This window comes from Lepidochelys kempii, chromosome 10, assembly GCF_965140285.1.
Source record: "Lepidochelys kempii isolate rLepKem1 chromosome 10, rLepKem1.hap1, whole genome shotgun sequence".
NCBI lineage: Eukaryota > Metazoa > Chordata > Testudines > Cheloniidae > Lepidochelys > Lepidochelys kempii.
Window position 1 is genome coordinate 12,842,955 of NC_136389.1, and position 13,252 is coordinate 12,856,206.

Sequence of the window (13,252 nt, forward strand, 5' to 3'; positions counted from 1 at the left end):
CCCTTCTTCCAAAGCTCTAGTGATTTGTAGACTCTATCGACTCAGGGCTATGGGGTCTCTAATCTCAAACTTGCTGTTGAATCTCAAACTTACTGTTGAACCCATTGAAATTTTTCTGTCTTCTGGCAGGTTTGACCCAACTGCATCCTTAGATTTCTTGTGGGCCTGTATTCACATCCCTCGGATCTGGCAGGGAAGGGACCAGAGAACTCCTCAGGTAGTGGTTTAAATCCTTCATAGTCCCTCTCAGGATGGGAGAAGGGGATGTGCTTTTCACACTGGCCTGGTTTTCCATGATGTCTTGGGGGACCCTGGTGTATAATAGCAGATTTGCTGCCAGCACCCCAGCACGTTTGTAATCTCTTGTGCTACAGTTGCACATGGAGATGGTGATTCACAGTTTTGGTTCAGAACTGATACAAATAAATGTAAATTTTCCCAGATGTAAAACTTTCACTGCAACAAAACAAGCGTCTGGTTGTAGCTCTTGCAGAGACTGTTAAGAGTTATAGTGAAAATGTAGCCACGTAGCTACATCTTTGCAGAACTAACTGTCCGGTAGGCAAGTACAGATGGAGTGAAAGAATAATTCCCCCCTTTGGGTTGGGAAGTGCAAGCTACCCCCAGTGGGGAGCTCTTTGTCCAAGTTTGTGTAGTGGATGAATTGTCAGTTTCTTTCTAGCCAGATGCCAAGGGATGGAAGTAGATGCATTGTGAAAAATTGGGGTAGAGAAGGGAGGTGCAAAGCCCCTCATTTTTGGGGGGGGGGAAGGGAGAGGGATTATATTTTGCCTGGTTTCCCATTCCTGGGCATGGTGCAATTTTTAAGCGAGGTACAAAGGGAGTTTTTGTCATGTAAAGGATTATCTTCCTGTTTGAGAGTGTGTGACTAAGGTTATTGGCCAGCCCTTGCCCCTGGCTTCACCTTGAGAGTGTTTGTACCGTTACAGAAACGTCGAGAGGAGTTCGTGCTCCAGTTAAAGGCATCAGAGTTGATCAGTTTGGTTGAGCTGATCTTGGCTGAGTCCGAAACCAGAAGCCAGAATACAGAGGAAGCCTCCTGCACGCTCATCCAATCACGGTTACCCCTGTTGCTCAGCTGTTGTCATGGAGACCTAGAGAGTATTAAAAAAGTAACAGAGTATCTGACGGGCTGTATCCAGCAGTGGGGCAGCAGGTGAGGATGCAGAAACGAACAAACCTTGAGTCCATCGCACTCAGCAGTTACTTAGGTGGCTATTTGGGCAGCCACGTGACCCAAATGAGGCTTGCCAAGGCTGCTTTGCTAGGATCGCTGCATTTCAGAATGCATCTAGAAACTGCCCAGTATGTTACCTTCGTGTCAGCTTAGAAACAGTTTGACTCTGAATGTGATACTCTGGTTATCTGTATGTGTCTTTTCTGTAATTCAAGATCGAATTGCTCCATTTTACAACTCAAAAAGTGTGTTTCTAGCTGCCAGCCCTGCATCCACCCTCCCACCTCCCCAGAACTGGAAGTCAAGTGATGTTTTCTCTACCTGTGAAATCATCACTGGTAATCCATTCTGCAGCTGGAACTGAGCTGACTCTTTTGATGATTGTGCTGAAGGCGGAATCGAGCCCAGCCTGCTCTGTATAGCTATATGGGCTCTGCAGTGCTAACAGAAAGAGAGCACGTATATGTCAGTAAATCAAGCCAATCTAAATCCTGGACTCATCTATGGTAGAGCTGGAAAAGACTTTCTAGGTTATCTGGACTGTCCCCCTGCTGATCCAGGATGTGACTCAGCCATGTGGAGAGCAGGTGTGCTAAGTCAGAATGGGCCATTTTGTATAATCACTTTTTACTTTCATTACTTTTTAAATGAGGGATTCACTCTTTGATGGTAGGATTTGCATTTTTAACACTGATGTTGTGCAGAAACTCTGCTTTCTGGGACTTTAAGAGGGACTTACTGGTTGCCATATGCCCAGTGGCAGCTTTGCAATTGCAGTGCTTTCTGCTAGAGAATCAGAGGCAGTCTCACTGGAAAGCTCCGTGGAACTGCTCTGAAAAGCAGGCAGCTCTAAGGAGGCTATCTCAGAGTGAAGTGCTATTAAGTCAGCAGTACGGCGGTGGTTGTAGTTATTTGCCTCTAGCTGTTTAGGATGTGCAGCTGGGGAGGAGCGGAGTGTGGATATTAAGGCCTCTGATCTGCATCAGACACTTTCTCCTTGGCCTAGGAATGTAACCGTGCATTGTCATCTCCTTTCTCTTTCAGCTCAGTGGGAAAACGCTGCCAGGACCTTCTTCTGCAGCTCTACCTGCAGCTGCCGGAGCTCCTTGTGCCCATGCCTGAGACACTGCTGACCAGGGAAGGGGCTGCAGACAGCAGTACCTGCAAAGTAAGGAGTAAAGGGACATAGAGGCAACAGAGTATGCTTCTCTGTTCTTTAAATCCATGTGATGAGCATGAGAGCTGAGTTGATAGGCAGGTTGCAAAAAGAACAAACACACTGCCTTGGACTGTAACCTTCTTCATCTTGATCCCATGTGGAGCTCCCATCTTTTGCTTCCCTTAACTCCAGAACACACTGGACTTTTAACATTTTGTCCTTGTCTAAACTCCGGCAATATAAAGACTGCAGGTATTTTCCTGTGTGATATAAAGGCTTAATTAACACGCCTGCATTCTCCCAGGTTATGTTAGGCACCTTGTTATTATATGAGAAGCAGTAATGTTCAGCTCCTGCTTTCACAGATGGGAAAAATGGGGGACTTGGGACTGTAGATCCCTTGCTAGTTGGAAGGTTGATGGCTTACCTGAAAATCAAATATAATTTTTTTAACCCTCTCCCTACTTAAAAGGAAACTTGGAACCCCACCGATAGGCTGAAGACTTGCTCCTCCAGCTTCAAGCCATTGAACTTTGTTTTATCAACTATGATTCTTTCTAGCTTGATGCCCTGGTTCACAGATTCATCACCCTCCTCGCAGAAGCCAGCGATTCCAAGTCAGCTGAGAGCCGTGTGTGGGATGCCAACATGGCATGCAGGAAGCTAGCTGTGGCTCACCCCATCCTTCTGCTTAGGTACTGCCCTTCTCGCCCTTCTCTTCACCAGGCCAGTGGCTGGAGCCTTTTCAGCTGGACCTCTGTGTCAGTATTAACACTCACCCCAGAACGAGAACGACATTCCCACTGCAAACCTGATTATAGCACTGGAGCATACTCCTGTGTATAAAAGAAATGCTATGAGCAGCAGACCCACTTAAGCCGTTTGCTGGCTGTCTCTCCTGATGAGGTGATGCCTCTGCTAGCAGAGGAGTCTTTTGGAGGTGGGCAGCGAAGAAGAGAAATGTGGTGGGAAGGGGAATTTGTCTGGTCGTGGACATAGGGATCAGAGCATGAAATCTTGCAGAGGCTGAGGAGAGGGATGAGCTGAATATCTTAGAGTTGATTCTGTTACACAGTTGCTCTGGAAGGGCTTTGGAATTTAATGCTTTACTTTTGCATTTCAGACACTTGCCAATGATCGCAGCTCTGCTTCATGGGCGGGTACATCTCAATTTCCAGGAGTTTCGGCAACAGAACCACCTGACTTTCTTCATCCATGTCCTGGGGATCCTGGAGCTGCTTCAGCCACAGGTGTTCCAGAGTGAGCACCAGGGGGCGCTATGGGACTGTCTTCTCTCCTTCATTCGCCTGCTACTGGTAGGAGAACATTACCCTTTACAGACTGCATACAGCCAGCCAACTACTAGGGGGAGAAGTTGGTATCTGACCATCTCAGGGTGCTGTGTGTCACACTTTACATGTGTGTATACTGTGTGCGCTTGTATGAATACATGTGCACAAACGGGGAGGGGAAGGACGCGTGGACTTTCAGGCTTCCCCTGGGTGTTAGTGGTTTCGGTTAAGTGTGGTCTCCCTCCATCCCTCCAGAATTACAGGAAGTCCTCACGTCATCTGGCTGCCTTCATTACCAAATTCGTCCAGTTCATTCACAAGTACATCACGTGCAATGCCCAGGCTGCTGTGTCTTTCCTGCAGAAACATTCTGACCCGCTCCAGTAAGTGTTCTATTCTGACCTTACTCCCATTGCTATGGTGCCCCCCCGCTGTGATTGCCCATCTACCTGGCATTACTTGGCTGCCAGCAAATTCAGTAGTTTTTGCTGATGCACAGGCAAAGGGCCATCTGTTGGGATTGCTGTCCACCTTAAAAATAAATAAATTGCTGGAGTCACAGTCTCCTAACCAGATAGGAAACAACAAGAGCAAAGTTACTATTGAGCTTTTATTACAGTGCTTTTCCCTAGAGATTTCCATGTGCTTTTAAAAGGTACATGAGCAATAGTGTCCCTTTTACAGATGGGAAAATGAGGTACAGGACGGTTAAGAGACTGGCTGCAGCTCACAGAGACTCCAGGAATAGAACCTAGGTTTCCTAACGCGCACACATAGGACACTGCATATTACCAGGCAGGCAGCAGCAGAGTTCTCCCCCAGACTAGTGGATACAGGGTCCCATCTGCAAGTACATGGGACAATATATTTTGGCCCCCCCTAGAGGGAGGGAGCTGGAGTTGCCATGCTGCTTCAGCAGTTCTGGCTACTGTCTGTTTTCTGTCTCGTCTGTTGACGCCTCTTTGTCCATTACTTGATTCCTCCTTCTCTACCCTTTATTCACCTTCTCCCACAGTGACTGAAACTAATCTTTGTTCCTCTTCCCCACACGTTCACATTCATACATGTACCCTCAGCTTGTTCCTTTTCACTCCCGGATGCTGAGCTGATTGTTGCTGGTTTATGCCAGAGATGCCTTTTCTTTCACCATAGTGACCTGTCATCAGATAACAGTGACCTAGTGATGCTGAAATCTCTCCTGGCTGGGCTAAGCTTGCCCAGTAAGAGTGGTGTCTTGGACAGAGGCTCTGAAGAAGAAAAGGATGGTGAGTGTGTGTAACTCTTTGGGCTAGATCAATGATCCCCACCCCTGTGCTATGTTTTGGAGTTCTGTTGCTTCTATGTGGACTTCAGTCTGAGCTCTGCACTCCCAGCTCTAATAGGACAGTGAAGGGGGGAAGGAAAGGAACTGAGGGTGAAGGTTGTGTCCTCATAGACATTCCTGTGAGGAACTGGTCAGCAGTAGTGAAACCAGTGCCTGGGAAGGGGTAAATACTGACTTCTCACTTGTTATAACTCTCGGAGCTTCCCAATGCAGTGGAATAGCAGCACCAAAGGTATATATTGCTAGGGAGTCTGCTCTCCTCTGCTTGTCTTCAGGCTAGCCCTTCAGGAAGATCTCCTAAGGATACATCTGCTCCTTCCCTACTCATAGACATCATCCTGACTTCTGATAGGATTGTCCCTTAGGAAATTCTGTGGGTGTTACAGGGGCTAAGGATAGTTACCTCTCCCTTTCCTCTCTGAGCAGATGCCCTGGTAAGGGGACAGTAGACAGTGATGTAATCCATTGACTGGGAATGCCAGATTCACCTTCATTTTAAATGTGCAGAGCATGCCTGGGAGTTAACTATTTCTCTCTGTCCTAGATGAAGCAGCCGCCGGCTCTCTGCCCCTGGTCAGTGTGTCCCTCTTCACTCCCCTCACTCCAGCGGAAATGGCCCCATACATGAAGAGACTCTCCAGGGGCCAGACTGTGGAGGGTAAGTGGAGACCGCTTTCCCAGAGCACCTCATAGACTTTACAGACAGGAATCACTCTACCCACCTCCTCTTGGCTGGAACATGGTAGCTGCTCCTAGCCACACTTCCCGAGAATGTTAGACCAGAACTACAGGAAGCATATAGACAAAAATCAGCTCAACTAGTATTTGGCTGGGACAGGAGAAGCTGGTTTGCAGCCATGAGCCCTGTGCAGGGACACCACCAGCAGCCAGACAAGTTCATCTAGAATTGAAACCATAGCCTATAGTCTTCTAAACCATGCAGTCCCTGTAAGAGAAGCTGCAAATCTCCTAAAACCAGTATGCATCTCATGAGCTAAACAAGGTTGAATCTGTTCTGTGTTTGGATGGGAGACCTCCCAGGACAATTTAGGTGCTCTGGGAAGTGATGTGGTTGATTCGCTGAGTGGTACTTTGCTAAGGGTCAGTACTGAACCAGTGTCCCAGCACAGCGTTTGGGGTGCTGTGTTGCTGGAAGTGCCGTCTTTTTGGATGAGATATAACATTTAAAGTTCCGGCTCCCCATTTTAGGTTATCAAAAATCCCCTTGTGCTCTCCACAGAAGTTCAGGCTGTTAGCATAGTATCCTAGGGAGCTACAGTTTGCTTCTCTAAGGTTCTTTTAATATCATTTACATCCAGTATTCTTCACTATCCTGATCTGGGACATTACTGTGTGGGGTTAGCCCACTGCTGCCCAACTCAGAAATAGGGAACAGGATCCCTACGTGTGCATGGTTTGCAGATTTGCTTGTCATGATGTTGCGGTATGAGGCCTTATATAAAGATCAATCTCTGTTACAACTGAAATTGATCCAGAACTGAAACTTGCCACAGACAGCAATGCTAGCAGCTAATGCGGCCTCTGCTGGGGCAGTTCTGGAGGTGTTGATCCATAGTACACAGCATCCTTCTAAGGTCCTCTTTGAAGCATCATCTCTGTCTTTTAGCTTTGCATGCCAGGTTAAGACTTTATAGCTCAGCAGAGGACTCTTGTGTTTTGAGACAAGTGTTCCTTTTGGAGCTTTGCGGACTCCGCTATGTTGAAAGGAAGGTTTACCCTTTTCCATCTGTGACTTTCCCCCCAGATATCCTGGAGGTGCTGAGTGATGTTGATGAGATGTCCAGACGGAGACCAGAAATTCTCTCCTTTTTTGCTGTGAGTATATGTAGCCCAGAAGTGGCCTTTGGAAATTCACTTGCTGTGATGGGGGATTCCTTGCAGCAGAGTCTACCTTGCACAGTTTATTCAGGTGGTGTTTTCCCTCTGCTTTATCAGGTCATTATCATGGTGTCTGTGGGTAGGCCAGTTGTGAGGAATTACCTTCTCAGTTAGTTTAGGCCTTCAACTGCTACATGAGTGTGTGCACTAAGCCATTTATACACGTGTGCTCTCTCACACACACGCACACACACTTCCCCTCTCCTTCTCTCCATTACGCTGGGTCCCTGTCACCCCGTAATATCAGTCTAGAGAGAAAGGGGAACAGTTCTGCAGGAAAAACTTCGTGAGGGACCAGGGAAATGGATGTAGATCCAATTGTCCTGTTTAGAGCAAGAGAAAAACCCCTCTGGATGCTTAAAGCATTCACAACTGGCTGATCCTTCTTACAGATAGAAATCCCCTGCATGTGACCCTGGCTCAGCATTAACTTGCTGGATAGATGGTTAGCGGGCTGGAGCAGTGCCGCACAGGTGGTAATGTGAGCCTGAAGTGCTTGTTCTCAGTGTCGCCATGGGATCTCTTGCTGATCAGCCTTGTCTCCTCTCAGACTAACCTGCAAAGATTGATGAGCTCTTCAGAAGAGTCCTGCCGGAATCTGGCCTTCAGCCTGGCTCTGCGCTCAATTCAGAACAACCCCAGGTGAGAAATGGAGATATCCATGAATGTCAGGCTTCTCCTGAGTCACTTCCTCCTCTGTCAGCCATGTGCCCTGTATTGTCCTATGTACGGCTCTGACTCTTTCTTGCTCCCTTGATGCTAAGAGTGGGGATGCTAAGACGGTGCTATGTTTTGTTCCCAGCATTGCTGCTGATTTCCTCCCCACTTTCATGTACTGCCTTGGCAGCCGAGACTTTGAGGTGGTGCAGACAGCGCTGAGAAACCTTCCTGAATACACCCTTCTCTGCCAAGGTAGGTCTAGGCTTCTGCGTTTGCTGCTGCACACTCAGCCGTGAGAGGCTGGAAACTGATTTTTCCAGAGAATCTCCTTCAACTGCTTTCAGTGTCGGATTTATTTGTGTCTGTATTGGAAACTGGAATTTCCTGGGAAGTTCTCGCTAGATGTTGGTGCTTGGTTCGGTGCTATTTCCTGGCCTGCCCAGTGGCAGCTTCACTCTGAACGCCACGGAAGGAATTTATTGCGGGGACTCCCCATGTTGCCAGCATTGGCTTCTCTCTAACAGTTCTGATCATGTAGCAATTTTCCTCTTTGAGTTAAGGAGCTTTGTATTCATCAGATACTTGTCTGGAGTGTTAATTGTATGCCTGGGCGTGATGGTGTGTAGTTACTGCCTTTCCCCATCTGGAAAGTTTAAAACTTAGTTCCGCTGCACTGGTGTTTTCTCTTGCTGGGACTAGTCCTAGCACTTCCTCTGTGCCGTATGATAGTTACTGGCAAGTCAGGACTGGTTAGACCAGTTCTCTTACCCTTCTCTTTTCCCCTTCGCAGAGCATGCAGCAGTGTTATTGCACAGGGCCTTTCTGGTTGGGATGTATGGACAAATAGACACCAGCTCGCAGATTTCAGAGGCCTTGAAGGTTCTGCATATGGAAGCCATGATGTGAACATCGATGCCCCAGGAACTGATTTGTCCAGTTGACTTGAATCGCTGTGAGAAGCACTTTGTATTCCAGCCTGTGGGCTGGGGGGGACAAGCGAGAGTGATCGTGGAAGGCCAGCCTAAGCAGAAGGAGAGCTCATGCCTGGGGTCTGACTGAAGGAATACAGGGATAGATCCTACTTAGGACATCACTTCGGTGGGAGCAAAGGGGCTTCTAAGCATGGTGTATTACAAGGGACCACATCCTTGGGATCTTGGATGGTATTTACCACTTCCTGTTGGGCAGTGGCTATGACTTCAATCACCACCTCACATCCAGGAGACCATGGCATTTGGGGTAGGGGAAGGGAGAGTTGCCAGGGGGCTCTCTAAGCTTGTGACCTCTGGATTGTCCTTTGCATGTTGGAGGGAACACAGAAATCTGTACAGAGCAAGAGACTCAGTGTTACTGTTTGTGACTCCTTTTTAAATTAAAACTCTTCTAGTTCCTATTAGGCTCCCTGCCGGCATTACTGCTTTTCTGCGTTAGACTCGGTCCTTCTCCGAGTCCCTCTCTAGGCTCTCTCTCCGTCTTTCCTTTGGACGGCTGTTCCGCAAGACGGGACTTTTACAGAAAACCTAGTTGCAGCCCTCTACAGCCAAAGTGGACTCTTCCCCTTTGCCAGCAGCGTTTGTTTGTTCCTTCTGCTGCACAAGCAGAAAACCATTCTGGAGGATATGGAGGTGGGCCCAGCCTCTGCCAGATTGACCTTCTGTGCTTGGGCCGTGGCAGCCAGAGCTGCCACATTAGGGATTGCTGTTCATTACTATTTTTGTATGTCAACAAAGGGTGCCTTGCTACGCCCACAGAAACCCCTCCATGGCAGCAGAGTATACACAGAAAGCATCTTTGATTATCCGACAACCATTTTCCCTTGGCCATTTACTTAGTGCACCAGTATCCCTGCAGGCAGACTCCTTATCTCCAGGTGGGAGGGCTGGCCGTGTGGGTTGGTCCTTCAGTGTGGATACCCATGACCACAGGAGTGTGGGAGGAGCAGAGACTAGTAGGTTCCCCCCTCCCCTTACAATTAAGCACATCTTAGTCTCTGCTTAATATGCTGGCGGTCCTATTTCCTTCCCCTTGGTCTCTTGCCATATCCCAGGAATGGTGTCAATGCAGTTTGGCTTAACGCAGTGTAATCAGTAATGACTAAGGTATGGCTCCTTTCACCTCTAGGTCTGCAGGTGGTAGAGATGGTCATTGCGCCCTGGTTGCTGTTGGGCAATGAAATGCGCTGGTGGGAGAAGTATGTTCCTCATTGACAAGGATGCACCACGCAGTTGGCTCGTTTGTTAGTATTCTCAGCAGAGAAGCCAAGACCTCAGGGTGCGTCTACACTGCACAAAACAGTGTGTTCTTAACCCAAGTTAGCTAACCAGAGTTAAGAGCACTTTTTTCGGGTGTAGACATCACCTAAACTACTCTCCCTCTGTCAGAGCTGAGGCCGCAGTGGGGAAGCCTGTACTGCCCCTGCCTTTTCTCTACCTGTTCTGAGGATAAGTAGAAGACTCCGCTCTCCACTGCTGTTAGTCTGGCATCTTTTCATGTGCCCTGGGGAAAATGTGAGGCACCTTTGGTGTCTCTCACCCAATTCTCTTCACTGGCTGGAGTTCACAGGGGAGGGGAACCCACTAAGAGAAGGCTAAAGCCGGGGGAGGTATCTAAAACCCCAGACAACTCTAACCACAGCCCATCAGTCTCTTACCTGGGCTTTTAAATAAAGAGATTAGAGCCATCAATTCATGATGCAATGTACTCCTGTTTTCCAGAGCCTCTGCTTTACAACCAATGAAGGGGCTGTAACAGTTAACTAGAAATAAATTAAGTGAAGAAACAAGCTGAAGATCAAGTCAATAAAATAGTATGTTTTTTTCCTGAGGGTCTCAGTGACAGTGGGATTAATGCCCTGGGTTCGCATCTGAAAGGTTACAGATGAAATCTGTTGGCTATTCTGAACTTAGTCCCTTTATTGAGCATCATTAAAACCTCTTCACAGTTCATCACACTAAGCAGGTGTCTCCCCCAGTGGTATAGGTCAGGAATAGCCAGGAGGCTGCAGGGCAGGATTTGAGGAGCCATTGCAGAGTGGTTTGTGTCAGGTGGAGTGGGAATGTCTGGGGACGGTGACAGCAAGAGGGAGAGGAGGTTAGTAAGAAATACACTGGCCGAGCACTGGGTCAGCTTGTACCCCGCTCCTGAACCCCCCTGCAGAAAGGGTTCATTGAAAATCCCAAATGCAGAGTTGGATCTCAAAGTCTTTGTTCAAATGAATTAAACATTGAAATGGGCGAAAACAAACACCATGTTGTTGGTTGCATTTGCTAATTTGCCTCTGTTCATGAAACAAGGGGTCTCCCAGGTGTGTTTGGCAAACAGCCATGTTGCAGGTGTCCCAGTCTGGAATAGCAGAAGGTATTTCCTGGCCACACTCTGGGTTCATTGGCAGAGATGGGTGTGTGGACAAACAAGATTGCTGGTAGAGTGCAGTGGGGGGCAGCTGCATTGCATGTGCCTGGCTTTGAACTGTTCCCTTTCGAGACCGGCAAGTTAGTTCAGAGGTGGAGGGAGTGTGAGAGGAAACGTGGGTGGCCAGGATGTGAATGGTGCAGTCACTTGATCTGGCAGGACAGCGGCAGCCCCTCTAGCCTAGCTGGAGTTCGTCTTTATCTCACTGAATAAGAGGCATCACTTATGACTTGCTGCCTTCTGTGCATTCCATTGAATCAACCCCTCCCATGCCTAGATCCTACGGTGATGGACACATTATAAATACTGGAGCCTATGAGAATACTGAGTTAGATGTTCCAGCTGCGATCTGTCGTTGAGGCTGGGAATGCAGTGCGGCTGCTGCGGCTGGGGACTAATAGGATCACTAATGCATGCCAGTATTAATGTTCAGGTTGAGTTCCCGGTGCTTTTAATTTGGGGGCTTTTGTGCGAGAGGTTTGAAGGCGAGGCACCTTGAAGTGCCAAGACAGCTCGAGGCGGGGAGTATGTTGCCGCTGGAGTGGAATGCAGGGATGATGGGCCTGCAGCCCAACCCCTCGTATCTGGGACGGGAGAAGTGACAGTTCTAAAATGGTTAGCGACGGCGTTACTGATGCAATGACACTGGCCCGCCTTTTAATCAGTGCTTGTTTATAACTGTGTTTCATCTCTGTCCGGCTGAGCTGGTTCTCTCCTCCCCTCCTCCAAGAGGGAGTAGCAGAGCTGAGCTAAACTGACAGCGCTATCCACTGCAGGCCTTGTAAAGCCCTCTGCTTTGGGGAGAGTGATCTAAAAGCTCCCTTGGTAGAGAAGTGAGGGGAGAGGTTTATCAATGGTTCCGTTTGTTGGAAATGGGGTGGATAGGTAGTTACTGGAGGAGCCCAGGATGGCCACAGTGGAATCACCACCGTGGTTCGTCTGCCTTGGGCTGAGGGTCTCTTCTGAGCAAAAACGCTAGAGAGAGGCACAGGTGCCAAACCAGCTTCCTCGAGCCTCTGCTCTGTGGCACTGAGCTTTTATGGAGGCACTGCCACAGGATTGGATGGCTCCCTTGAAAGCCCGTGGGCTGAGTTTGCTGCCTCCTGAGTGCTGTCAGCCTGGAGAGAAGTGTCTGAGCTCCAGAAGGGAACTCCCCTCCCAAGTGGGGCAGCCACCAGACACGCAGGGCTAGGGAGAGACGCTCAGTGACTTATAGACCACTAACATTTTACCTGCTATATCCCAGGTCTGTACACATGAACGCTTCTGCAGAAACTGCGTCCGAACCATACGTTTGTTCAGTAGATAAATCCTTCTGAACCTGTCCCGTGAGAGGCAATCCAAGCTGAATTGCTTGCCCCGGGAAAGCAGGAGTGTTTGGTATCCGGTCATCTGTCGTGTTCAGCCTGTCGCTGGGTGCTGTGGTATCAGTGATGTGTAAACTGCTGGTTAACAGGTGACTAGGAGGCTTTTAACTGGCCCAGATTCTGAGCAAACCAGCTGCCTCCTGACAGGGGAGAAGTTGCTGGATATTGTGTGTGTCCTGCTCACCTGCCTGCTTTGCCTCATGCTGCCTTGGCTCTTTTCCATCGGGTTGAGCTGCTCTGGCCAACCGCTGCTGGAGGTGAGCGCCCCTTGCTGACTGTGTTTCCTGCTTTGAAGTCTGATGCCTGAGTGATTGGGCTCCCTCCTCCCTCTCAGCTCAGTCGCTTTTTGAAGGGATGTTTCAGCTTTACTCTGTAAATGATCCGGGACTGAATGCAGACAGCCTGGTGCAGGGGGATCCAGTTACAGACAGTCTGAGAAAACACAACTGGGAATGCTACCCTGTCTCCAAGAGCTATGACTATCTGTTACCCGGGGACCCATCGAGAAGAGCCCCACGCTGGATCTGATATGGAAGTGGATAAGGATCTTTCCAAGGGCTCCCTGCTGCAATGAATTAATGCATTAAACTTCCACCTGATCTGGGGTCTGGGTTTAACTGTGGAACCATTGTAAAAGCCTAAGGAGGGCGGTGGTCTTGTTTTAGTCTCTGCCATTGCAAATGCTTTGCAGAACTGGCAGTGTCCCAAGGAGAGACCCCGGACTGGAATAGTAGGGGGTGAAGCTTATTGGACTTTAGGAGCAGTAGTAGGGCTGGAGGTCCAGACTGGCAGAGCTGGGTGCTTCAGATCAGAACTGATGTGCATTGGCAGCAGGGAGGGGGATACCTGTCTCTGGGACCAACTGGACTAGCGCCCAAAGGGGAAGGGCCAAGAAACACTTCAGCCTCCCCCCGACTGCTTCCCTGGGGATCATAGCAGGGA

The 13,252-nt window shown here is 48.8% G+C and overlaps 1 protein-coding gene across 2 annotated transcripts in view; it reads left to right on the plus strand.

The window, feature by feature from the left end:
• INTS1 (integrator complex subunit 1) overlaps positions 1-8,925 on the plus strand; it is a 35,981-nt gene extending 27,056 nt beyond the window's left edge. For both annotated transcript variants that reach the window (XM_073362033.1, XM_073362034.1), the window contains exons 37-48: positions 130-217; positions 951-1,177; positions 2,243-2,366; positions 2,919-3,052; positions 3,481-3,673; positions 3,905-4,032; positions 4,802-4,914; positions 5,518-5,631; positions 6,739-6,809; positions 7,423-7,514; positions 7,675-7,784; positions 8,323-8,925. In XM_073362033.1, the coding sequence (XP_073218134.1) occupies positions 130-217; positions 951-1,177; positions 2,243-2,366; positions 2,919-3,052; positions 3,481-3,673; positions 3,905-4,032; positions 4,802-4,914; positions 5,518-5,631; positions 6,739-6,809; positions 7,423-7,514; positions 7,675-7,784; positions 8,323-8,438 (1,510 nt within the window). In that variant the 3' untranslated portion in view covers positions 8,439-8,925. The remainder of the gene's footprint in view (positions 1-129; positions 218-950; positions 1,178-2,242; positions 2,367-2,918; positions 3,053-3,480; positions 3,674-3,904; positions 4,033-4,801; positions 4,915-5,517; positions 5,632-6,738; positions 6,810-7,422; positions 7,515-7,674; positions 7,785-8,322) is intronic.
• Positions 8,926-13,252: the final 4,327 nt, after the last annotated feature.